The 12143-nt window shown below is 58.0% G+C and overlaps 1 protein-coding gene across 1 annotated transcript in view; it reads left to right on the top strand.

Moving 5' to 3' along the window:
- The first annotated feature begins 2688 nt into the window (after positions 1 to 2688).
- Positions 2689 to 12143, top strand: part of CROCC2 (ciliary rootlet coiled-coil, rootletin family member 2) — a 71368-nt gene continuing 61913 nt past the window's right edge. Inside the window, 1 exon segment of the mRNA XM_078452578.2 lies at positions 2689 to 2939. Within this exon segment, the coding sequence (XP_078308704.2) occupies positions 2859 to 2939 (81 nt within the window). The 5' untranslated portion in view covers positions 2689 to 2858.

Raw genomic sequence — 12143 nt, 5'->3', positions numbered from 1 at the left:
AGGCGCGGACCCAGATGTGAGCCTCCCGGTGGCCCCTCAGATCCCACCTCTCTGCTACAGGCCTCCACCTCTGTCGCATGGGCAGAGGGGGCAGACGCACAGACAGCGACCAGTCGGCCTCGGCATGAGGCAGCAGCCCCGGGCGGCCCCCGAGCCGGGCCCAGAGCAGGGCTGCGCTTAGTAGACGGCCTGCTTTCCTGTCCGCACCTGCAGGGGACACGCCCGCTAGAGGCCTCGAACCCCGGTCAGCTGAGCTGAGCCTGTCAGTGGGAGTGGCTCCTTTCCTGAGCGATCACCTGCCCTCCTGACATGCGGTCACTGAGGACGGTCGGCTCGGCGGGGGGGGGTCACTGAGGAGCACAGATGCAGAGCCAGTCAGGTCCTACAGCAGGTGGGCGGGATGGAGGCCCCGAGGGGCTGGACGGCGGCACCCCATTCCTTTACGGCCTCCTGCCCTCTTCCCTGGGGTTGCCCTGCGTGTGACCCGCCTCGGGAGGATGTGTCAGGGCCACGTGTCCCATCCACAGCAGGCTCAGCTGACCCGCCCTGGTCCTGTCTGTCATAGCCTGTACAAGAGACGTGGACCAAAGGCAGGCGTGGCCTTGACACCAGGAAGCCAGTACTGTCATGCGAGCTTTGAGGTCCCTTCCCCTCTTGGGAGGGTCTGGATCGGGTGTGGCAAATTCCGGTGCCCCTGGGGCCAGTGGCAGACAGACAGAGGTGAGGCCATCTTCTTGCCCTGGGTCAGGACAACCGTGACCCTCCCTGAGCCCACCCAGCCCACCCGGCCCACAGAGATGCCGCCTGCATGGTAAGGACCTTACGTCACACCCTCTGTTCATTCCAGAAAATTTTGTGGGGGTCATGCCCAGGTCCAAGGCTGAGCCCCGTCCTGAGGGCTCTCCTTCTTGTCCATCGACGGCCCAGGACCGGGAGTCACAAGCACGGACACCAGCCAGTGAGGCCTTGGGGTTACGCACGGGGCCTGTGGGACCCTCAAAGGGGCTGGGCTTCCCCTTGAAGGAAAGGGTACAGGTGTGGGGGTGAAGGCCGGAATGTGCTAAGCTTCTCCACAGGGCCTTAAGGGCTTAAGGGGAGAACAGGCTGAGTGAATGCTGGGGTGGGGTCAGGGCAAGAGGCACCCGGAAGGTTGCCCCACCCACCGGAGGCACCACCTTTCCTGGTTTCCCGCAAGTGATCACAGACGGTCTCGCCGGCCTCCACGGCCTCCTCGCCACCCGGCCGTCACACAGATGCCCCGACGGAGTTCCCCAGGCAGGAGCTCTCACCGGAAGCAGGCCATGCCCTCTGTGCCCCCAGAGCCCATCTGGCTGGGGTCAGATGAGGCCCAGCCCCTGTGCCCCACCAAGGACACCTGTCTCACACCTCTCCCAAGTCCTGGGGCTCAGACCCCAGGGGTGCTGTAGACGGCCTTGGGTGCCGGGAGGTGCCCAGGCCACAGCACGGGTCCCCTGGGCTCCGAGTCTGTATCTCGGCTTCGTGCCTTCAGTGCACTGACCTGTGCACGGAGCCTCCTGCCAGGCCTGGACGCCCAGTGAGGCGATGTCCTGCCTGAGAGCCAGTCCTGTCCCTGCATGGAGCACTCCTCCTGGGGGGCCAGGACAGAACACTCCTCCTGGGGGGACAGCTGCCTTCACGCACCAGTGGCCCTGTCTTGGATGTCTATTCTGAGGAGAGAGCCTGGGCCCCTAGCATCCGTCAGCAGCGCTGGTGACAGATACGCTCCCTGACCACCAGGCCCTTCTGGCCTTGCCTGGCAGGCTGCCCCAGTGGAGCCCACCCCTGGGGCCCCCACACTGGCCTCCTCTTGTTAGAGGGGCAGTCAGTCCTGGCTGCCAAGCCCACCTCCAGGGACTCCACTGGGAGAGGTCCACTTAGAGCGAGGACTCGGGGGGGACGCGGGTGTGACCGGATCCCCAGACCAGACTCAGTCCAGAGGCCCCAGGAGGCCCAGGCTAGATGGGCACAGGTCTGTGTTTGTCCGTCCCCTTGCCTTGCCCCCGGGGCTGGGTCCCACCACCCCAATGGGTGAGCTGCGAGTGTCCCGGTCAGTCCCTTATGTGGCTCTGGGAAGCTTTCAGCGACCGAGGAGTGTGCCAGCTATGGGAGGAATCCCCGTGGGGCAGATTACCCTAAGAGGGCTCCAGAGGGAGGTCAGATTCTGGAAGGCCAGTCCAGGTACGAGGTTAGGGCAATGGGGGTCTCCTGGGGTCCTTAGACAGGTGGTTTCTCCTCTCCAGCCCTCAGCCTGTCCACCTGCTGGACACGATCCGACTACTGACCTCTACAGTCTTTTCTAGATGTTAGGGAAAAACTGGGGTTTGTTGGTTTGATTGTTTATGATTGTCCATCGGGAGGAAACAGTGCCCCACATGCCACCTTCCCCTGACGTGCGGCCCCCAAGCACACAGCGCCTCCTGCGGAGAAGGCTGGGGCCCTTCCCCGGGGCTGCGGGAGGAGGTCCGGGGCAGAGGCCAGCCCCTGTCCGGGCGTGGTCGCGCAGGTGGACAGCTTCACCCAGGGCGCCTCCAGGTCTCCAGGAAACCGCTTCCAGACAACAGCGTTCTTTAGTCCCCATGGCAACAGGGCCTGCGCTCCTGTTTCCAGGGAAACAAAATCCTCAGCGTCGCGGTTGCCACAGCAACGTCTACGGGCTTCCTCGGCCACTCGGTCGCCAGCCCAGAGGGGCAGCTGGGCACCTTGGACGGAGGAGCCAGGTGTCGTGCCGGCGTGGGGCTGGTGCACTGACGCAGGTCCCGGCCCGGCCCGGGTCCCGGCCGGAGACTCACCTGGCCGCCAAGCCCCGGCTTTCTCGGAGTCCTGCCCTCCCACTCGAGATGAGCTCTCCCTCCAGCGAGCCTGGCCATGGGGGTGCCACCGCAGAGCGGTCCCCACTGGGGCTGGACACCGTGATCCAGGTCAGTGGGGTGCCCGCCCTCCAGCACCCTCCCGGGAGGAGGGCCCGAGGGCACCTTGGGAGGGTGCACGGAGAGGCCACACCTCCCCCGCTCCCCACTTGAGGGCTCACGTGGTCAGCACGAGCCTGCGTACACACGCGTGCACACACACACACGTGCAGCCTCGGCTCAGGAGAGGAGGCTGGGGGGAGACTGATCTGAGCAGAGGGAGACCCGAGCCCAGCCCCAGCCTCCCCATCCGTGCCGGCACGAGCTCAGGCCGCCAGCCCTCTTCTCTGAGCCTCAGGCTTGGAGCCTGCACGTTGGGGACGGGGAGGGCCAGAGCAACCGTCCACGCTATCGTTCTGGGACCTCGTGCACCGCTTTCTTTGTGGCCAAGTGTGGGATCGGCCACTGGTGGGTGGCTGCGGCTCGTCCCCGGTTCCAGGAGCTCCCCGGGTGCTTTTCTCCAGAGCACCACCTGCATACCGGCAGCAACCATGGTGGCTAAGAGCGTCCCCAGGCCTCTCTCTCCCTCACTCCCTGCCTCCCAGAGCCAAGCCACTGCCTGGCCCCACTAGGTGCCTGCCACTGCCATCACCTGACTCTGGCCACCACAGCCGGCAGTCCCCACCCTGAGTGACCCCTGGGGGACCCCAGTGAACCTTGGTGCCCCAGCTGACTCAGAGTTGTCCATTAACCCAGTTCTTAGAATCTCAGACTGTGCTGCAGGGGGTTGACACAGCCCGATATAAACAGCACAGGTCGCCGGAGAAGAGTAATCGCCCACAGTTGGTGCCAGGTGATTAAATACCACGATGGAGGCACCTTACACCCACACCCACGCGCACACACGCACACGCGGGTGCCCACACAGGACAGGTCAGGATGCGGCAGGATAGTGAATCAGGTGATGCCAACCACACAAAACAAGGTGGCCCTGGGTGGGTGACTGTCTCTGTCCAGCTCCCAAAGGGTCTCAGCTCCCTGGATGGAGAGAAGGATAGAGGCAGGAAGGAAAGGCTTGCACACTACAGTTCTCAAGACCCTTTCATCCAGGCACCCCATAGGATCCCCCTATCAGCCTGGGAGGATTCTATCATCCCCTTTGGATTCCAGGAAAATGGAAGTTTGAGGGTTGAAGCACATCACTATGGTTACAGGCAGTTTGAGGGAGAGACGCAGGCTGGTGCCATTGTCTGGCAGCGGGCACAAGGTGCTTGGCAAACACGGCTGCCCCCAAACCCCTGCGGGAAACTGTCATCTGAAAGCCACAAGGAGGCCCAGCCAAGGTCTGCTCTGCCCGCCCGGCCGACACCTGTTATTTGCATCGTGGTGATGGAGATCTTGGTGCCACTGCCCTGGGGGTGAGCAGGCAGGCGGGCGCCAAGAGACGTCCAGATAGGGCTGTCCAGACGGGGAGGCAGGCCGGAAGGATCCTCCAGCCCCTGGCTGCAGACAGGGAATGAGGGCCCTGGGCAAGGTGTGGCTGGGGGGTGGGGGCCTCATGTGACCAGGCCTGAATGTGCTCCCCACACCCCCTGCAGCCTCTGCAGAGCATCCCAGAGCAGCCCGCCCCTGCCCTCCCGCTCAGAGCTGGGCCCCCAGAGGGAGGGTCCAGACCCAGCGTGGATGGGGAGGGGTGGCACGGGAGAGCCTGGGTGGTGGGTGCCAGAGGGCTGTGATCCTAGACTCGGTCCCCTGAAGAGCTACCAGATTGGTCAGACCCTGTGCCTTCTGGGTTCAGGATTGTGTTGCGTTGTGTTGCGTTGTGTTGTTGTGCTGTGTTGTTTTCTTTTTTGAGCAGCAGGCAAAACTTTATTAGATTACAGGATCAGAAAGGAAGAACAGTAGGGAAGCTCTCTTTGCAGAGGGGGGGCATTCAGAAGTGAATGCCCCAGTTTAGGTTTCGATCAATGGTAGTTTTCCAGGAATTTGTCTGCGGTACCCAGACTTCCAAATTTACTGACAAAAGTCCTTGCGACATCTTCTTGCTGTCGTTTTGATGTCTGAGGATGTGAAGCGGGGTGGCCGCCGGCCCCGACGTTGAGGGGTTTGAGGCCAGGGCTTCGTGCGTGACACCCGGGAGGTCCGGACGGGCCACCCTGAAGTGATTCCCCTTTTCCTTTCCTGATCCCAGCCACCTGTCGATCCTTCTTAGGCTACTTCTGTCTGTTTCATTAACGTCGACATCTGCTGTTCCTTTGCTTTCCAGCTCTTTGGGTTTGTTGCTCAGCTAGTTGTTTGAGATGTGTACTTAGCTCATGAATTTGCAGCCTTCTGTTGAGTTTTTTTTTTAACTTTTAAAACAAATGTGTTAAAATAGATACATACATCTATACACATAAAGTTTACCATTTTAACCGTGTTTAAGTGTGCAGTTCAGTGGCACCGAGCACATTCACCCTGCTGTGCAGCCGCCATCTCCAGAACTTTCTCACCTTCTCAAACTGAACCTCTGTCCCCGGAAACACTGACCCCTCAAGCCCTGCCCCTGCCCCCGACGCCCACCCTTCCAGTCTCTGCCTCCATGACTTCGGCCATTCTCGGGCCCTCACAGAAGTGGAGTCCTACGGCACCCTTCCCTCTGTGCGGGTCTGTTTCACGCACAACGTCCTCCGGGTTCAGCCGTGTTGAAGCCGGTGTCAGAACGGCCTTGCCTTTTAAGGCGGAGTCACCGTCCGCTGTGCGGACGGACCACGTGGTGTTTATCTATTCCTAGGTTCATGGACAGTCAGGTTGTCTCCACCTTTGGGCAGCCGTGAGCGTGCTGCCCTGAAGACTGACGTGCGCACCTGTTTCGGTGCCCGCCGTCCCTTCTTGTGGGGATGCGCTCAGAAGAGTTGCTGCTGGGCCACATGTGACTCCCTGCTTAACGGGAGGAAACACCGTGCTATTCTCCACAGCGGCCGCACCATTTCACATTCCCACTTGCATTTTTTTTAATGTTTTATTTATTTTCAAGAGATAGAGCACCAGCAGGGGAGGGACAGAGAGAGGGAGAGACGCAGAATCTAAAGCAGGCTCCAGGCTCCCAGCTGCCGACGCAGAGCCCGACGCGGGGCTCGAACTCGTGAACCACCAGACCACGACCTGAGCCAAAGTCGGACACTTAACCGACTGAGCCACCCAGGTGCCCCCCACGTTCCCGCTTTCTTTTTCTTCTTTTTTTAAAGGATGCTTTTCATTCTAAACAATGTGTTAGCTGCATCCCATAAATTTTGATGTAATAGTTTTCACTGTTACCCAGTTCAAGCTGTTTCCTCATTTCCATTGCAATTTCTTATGCCGTCCATGGCTTATCTAGAGGTGGAAACACCCTGATTTCCAAATATGTGGAGATTTTCAAATTCTTTTCCGCACCTCCTTCGACTACATTGTGCGCAGAGGTATTGTTTTGAACGTCTTAGCGTGGAGAAGCCTCTCGGCATCCGAGCAGAGATAGTGGGAGCTCAGTGGCCTCGGGGGAGGGCTCCATGCTGGAAATGGACATTCAGAGTTGTTGGCTTGCGGGTAACCGGTGAGTGTACACAGAAAAGGAGTTGGAGCCCCCCACTCTGAAAGGCCAGAGAGGCAAGAAGGAAGCAGCTACGGAGACCAAGATGGACGGCCAATGAGGCGAGAACAACTGGGAGGAGCGATGTCAGGAGAAGCGTTTCAGGGAGGACACAGTGACCCTCATGTTGCCGACAGATCAAGGAACACGGACACCATGGACCGCTGGGTTTAGCCAACACGGAGGTCCTGGATGATCTTGATTGCAAGGGGCACGTAGAAGCAACAGTTTTCTTACAGAGAGGTGTCGATTAAAGCAGTTTGTATCGGTAAGAATGGTCTGATAGAGAAAAACCACTGATACATAAGAGAGAAGGAAGGATTGCTGGAGCAGTGCGTTAGGTACGTGTGAGAAGACGGGGGGATGGGGTGGGGTTGGCTGGGACGGACGGGCTGGGCAGGGGTGAGATGGGACGGGGTGAGGACGGGAGGGGGTGGGATGGGTGGGGGAAGGGTGGGAGGGGGTGGGATGGGATGGGGTAAGAGTCGATGGGGGGATGGGGTGGGATCGGGTGGGATATGACGGGACGAGTGTATAGTTGGCCAACTTTTTTCTCCAAAGGGCCAGATAATTGATATTTTAGGCTTTGCAAACCATAAAGTTTCTGTAGCGACTCCTCAGCTCTGTTACTGGAGCACGAAGGCAGCCATAGACAATACGGAAACCAATGGATTATTCTCCAACAAACCTTTATTTACAAACGAGCGGCAGGCCAGATTTGGCCTACGAGCTACAGCTCGCTGAACTGTGGATTAGATAGAGGACGGATAAATAGAAGGATACGTGGGTCGGTGGGTGGAGGGACTGTTATGAGGCTGGTGGGTGCGTGGCCGTGGGCGGCTAGGTGGCAGATTGGAGAATGGCTGCAAGGACATTGCCCACAAAGGGTGGGGAAGACAGTAGATCCCATATTCTAGGAACTGGCCTTTGAGAGGAAAAACATCACAGGATTTGTTTTTCCCCTTGGGACGAGGAATTGCGTGCATATAGAAACGTGCAGACGTCCGTCCTAAGCGTGCGGCTTGACTGAGCCCTCCGCTGGGCTCAGAAGTCCCCCCACCGACACAGGTTAGTCTCGCCTGTTTATACAGATGGAACCGCGTGTGTGGGTGTGTGTGCTTGTGCACAAGCACACTCTCTGTGCACCACCATATCTTCACCCAGAACGCAGCACGCGGTTATAGCTTGCTCCTCCTTTGCTCTATAGGATCGCATGGTGTGAATATACCGCGCTTTTCTTCCATTTTATTCTCAATGGCCATTTGAGCAGTTTCCACTTTGGCCTAGTAAGAACGGCACTGCCGCGAACATTCTGGCACGTATCTTCGGGGCCCTGTGTATACATTTCCATCCGTGGAAATGCTAGGTCACAGGTTTGCACGTGGTCAGCTTTAGTGGATACCGCCGAATGACTCCAAAGAGGTCGCACCAATTTATAATGTGGAACGTGGGAGGGGCTAGTCGCCATATGTCCTTGCCCATGCCCGGCACTCTTGTCATTTTCCTATTTAGCTGTTACGGTGAAGGTACAGTGCCACTGCATTGTGCTTTTACTCATCGTTTACCTGGTAACTAGTGAAGCTTTTACTCATCGCTTACCTGGTAACTAGTGAAGCTTTTACTCACCATTTACCTGGTAACTAGTGAAGCTTTTACTCATCGTTTACCTGGTAACTAGTGAAGCTTTTACTCATCATTTACCTGGTAACTAGTGAAGCTGAGCACATTTCTGTATATTTAGGGACCCCCTCGATAGCTTCTTTTGTGAGGTGTGTGCTCTAAAAGCTTGCCCATTTTTCCGTTGAGGTACCCTCTCTTTAAGTTATTATTAAGAAAACCTTTTAATTATTAAAGAGATAATTATCATTAAAATAATTATTATCAAAATAATTTCATTATTATTAATTATTGAGAAAGAGCAAGCACGAGAAGGGGGAAGAGGGGCAGAGGGAAGGAGAGAGAGAATATTAAGCAGGCTGTATACTCAGCATGGACCCCAAGGTGGGGCTCGATCCCACGACCCTGGGATCGTGACCTGAGCCCAAACGAAGAGCCGGACTTTTAACCGACTGAGCCACCCGGGTGCCCCGCTTTTAATTGTTGATGGGAATTTGCTTGTGTAATCTGAAAATGAGTCTCTATGGAATACATTCAGCGCAAATATCTCCTTTTCACTCTTGTAATGGCATCTTCTAATGAGCAGAAGATCATAATTTCGATATAGCACAATTTACCAATTTTTTCTCTTCCGTGTTAGTGCTTCTCGTGTGCTGTTTAAGAAACACACTTTGCCTCCTCCGAAGTCACAAAGATGTCCTTCTACGCTTTCTTTTCAAAGCTTTTTTGTTATACCTTCAGACTGAAACCTTCAATCCCTTTGGAACCGATCTTTGCGTACGGCGTGAGCTGGAGATCGGTGCACGTTTCCCTCCACGTGAACACCCGGGGGCCTCCCCCACCCCCATTATTGAAAAGCCCACCGTCTCCCCCCTGCACAGCCCGCGTCATCTCCGTCGCAAACGAGCTGTGGGTGCATGTCTGTGCGTGTGTACGTGCGTGTGTGTGGACGTGTGGACATGCTTTCAGAGCTCATGACCTCTTCCACCGGTCAGTTTGTCCTTATACCAGCACCACACTGTCAGAGTCACTGTGGGTTTGTAACGTGTCTTCATTCCGGGGGCACATACCCTCTCTCTAGTTTCGTTCTCCCCGGCTGCCTTCGTACTTCTGACTCTTCATTTCCAAGTGGATTTTAGAATCAGTGTGTCAGTTTCTACATGATGAAAACTCTGCTGGGATTGGACTGGGATTCCACTGAACCTACACATTAATTGGAGGAGAACTGACCTCTTCACAATCTTGAGGCTTCCAGTAAATGAACACCACCCATTTCTTCATTTAAGCTTTCTTTCTTTTTCTTCTTTTAATTTTTTTTAACGTTTACTTATTTTTTGAGAGACAGAGACAGAGCGTGAGCTGGGGAGGGGACAGAGAGAGAGGGGGAGTCACAGATTCCCAAGCAGGCTCCAGGCTCCGAGCTGTCAGCACAGAGCCCGACGCGGGGCTTGAACTCATGAACCACAAGATCATGACCTGAGCCGAAGTCGGATGCTTAACCGACTGAGCCACCCGGGTGCCCCTAAGTTTTCTTTTCCAATTTTGCTCAGTGTAGTTCTCAATGAAAAGGTCTCGCACACGTTTCGTTATTACGTTTACCTGTAGATATTCGGCGTGTCGGGATGCTACTGTCGCTGTGTAAATGGGAACGGCAGGAGAGGCCCTGTGTCCAAGGCTCCTCAGGTCTCCAGCCCACAAAGCCACAAAGAACTCTGTCAGCTCCTCTTCCCCCTGAGACAGCCCTGCCCCCAGCCCAGGAGGACCACAGCCCACCCCAGGGTTCTCACCTCCCCCTAACCTCAGCCCACCTCCCTGACTCCCTGGTTGCTTGCCTCACCCACTGATGCCCCACTGTGGCCAGTTGCCACAAAGAGGGAGTGCTGGCTCGCGGCACCCCTGCGTCCTTCCCAGAAGGGCAAACTCTGCACCCCTGGATTTTAACTTGTTGAAGACAGTTCCTCCACCCACAGGCTTTGTGGGGCCCCGGGAACCCCCCAGGGCACGGGAAACACTTGTGGCAGAATCTCCCATCAAAGAGCGGAGGGGGCGCGGTGGAGGGAAGGTGCTGTCGGAGGTCCAGGAAGCGAGGTGGGCACAGCGATGGAGTCAGGCCACAGCCTCTGAGCAGAGGGAGGGCAGTGTGGTGTCCTAGTTCTGGTGCCGGCTCAGTCATCGGTTGCCTGTGCCTCAGTGTCCTCATCTGTATAATGCGGTGAGACAGACGGTTTCTGGGGCTCCCCAGAACCTGAGAGGGCCCACCCACAGGTCAGGAGCTGGAATGGTTCCAGAGCACCGTGGTGTGGCAAGGCCAGTCACTTACCAGGAGCCGAGCCCTGTGCTGTCCCCAAGCAAACCAGGGACAGCGGCACCGGCCCATCTCCAAATCGTCTATCCGTTCGCCCTGCCACAGCCAAGGCCACAGCAGACCTGGTCAGATCAGCCAGCTGGGCCAGTCAGATGGGCCACAGGTCCTCATTCAGAAACACCGCTTTCCCCACCGCCACCCTAGGGGTCAGGGGGACTGTGGCTCCCCATCCCTCAAGGGGGCATTCAAGGCCTTTGTGGCTTCCTCTCCTGCCTTGTTGCCCCAGCCCCTCACAGACTCTGAGAAGCCACCCCGCTGCCTCTGCCTGCACCCTTCCCTCCGCCAGGACACCTGACCCGGGCTCCCTCTGGCTGTTGGACTCTTACTTATTCCCCAAGGTCCAGCTCACCTGCCACCTCCTCCAGAAGTCGGTGTGGGCACGGGGGGCACAGGAACCATAACATCAACAGGCTCCTTGCCCTTCCCAGAGCTCTTTGATAGGAGTCATTTTGTCGTTAGTGATTCATACCTTGGGCTGGGCTTTCAGTCATTCCTGTACTGCCCTGTGTCTGGTTGATGTGAAGCATTGATCGCGCTGGGGGCTCAGGGTGGGGGCACGGAGAGGAATGATAGGTCCTGCCCCTCACTCCCAAATGCCTCGTTCAACGCCTGGCCCGGATCTCCCACTTACTATGAGTTGAGGACCAAAGTGCCAGCCATAGGAAGCATGCCCCTGCTCCTGGGGTGACGCCCAGGGCCCTAGAGGGCTCAGACGCACAGACATCTGAACCGAGCGGGGCTAAGACACAGCACGTCAGGGGCCAGGTGTTAGCCCAGACACAGAGAAGCTCTTTTTCCTACGGAAATGGAGCCTGGCAGGCCAGCGCCCTGGCCAGGGCTCCCCCCGCAGCAGGCCAAGCCACGGAAACATGGCAAGCAGACGTCCGGTAGCTGGACTTGGCTGCAGGCTCTGTCCTCAGACGTGTTCTTCAAGCTGTGCCCGCTCCTGGCGAGGGCCAGCGCCTGCCACCTACGGATGCAGGAAGGCCTGTGGGAGTGCCCGGTGCGGAGAGGCTTGGGGCCGCGCGGGCGTTGGGAAGGTGCTGGGACCCACGGGCTCAGGGCCTGAGCGTGAATGACCTTGAGTGGGCCCCCGGCTTCCTCACGTGGTGGAGGCGAGACGCTGGCCTCTCAGGGCACGGTCAGGGGCGCACACACGTCTGCTAGGAAATCCTCAGCAGTGACCGCCCAGCCCCGCCTCACTGGTGCAGGCTCACCACTGTCACTTACCTCTCGGTGGGCGGGTGCCCGGCCCTGCACCCTTCCCCTCCCCTGCAGCCCAGCCTCCTGCAGAGCCCCCGGCGGCCACACGGCGGCACTGTGGGAGCTCGGCCGCCAGACCCCGGGGCTGGCCAGTCCACCGCGCACAGGGGCCCGGCGGGCTCCTGCACTCCAGCTGGTCACTCGGCCTGCTCCTGCCCCGGGAGGCTGCGGCCTGAGACCCGGTTGAGTTGGGCGCTTCCACTGGACGCTGTCTCTCCCAGGGTGACGTTAATCCGCGCTTCTGGTGCCACTGGGCTCGTTGAACCCACCCTGGTCCATCCAAGGGTCTCCCTGACTTGGGTCTGGGGGAGCCTCATCTTCTTCCATCTAGAAGACGCCGGGTTCCTCTTGCGAATCCTTCCTTCTCTCCCCCTGGGTGACAGGCTGTCTGTCTGCCCATGCCCCCTAGCAGCCTGGACGTTCA

This window comes from Panthera onca, chromosome C1, assembly GCF_046562875.1.
Source record: "Panthera onca isolate mPanOnc1 chromosome C1, mPanOnc1 haplotype 2, whole genome shotgun sequence".
In the NCBI taxonomy this organism is placed as follows: Eukaryota; Metazoa; Chordata; class Mammalia; order Carnivora; family Felidae; genus Panthera; species Panthera onca.
This window is presented reverse-complemented; position numbering and strand designations above follow the sequence as displayed.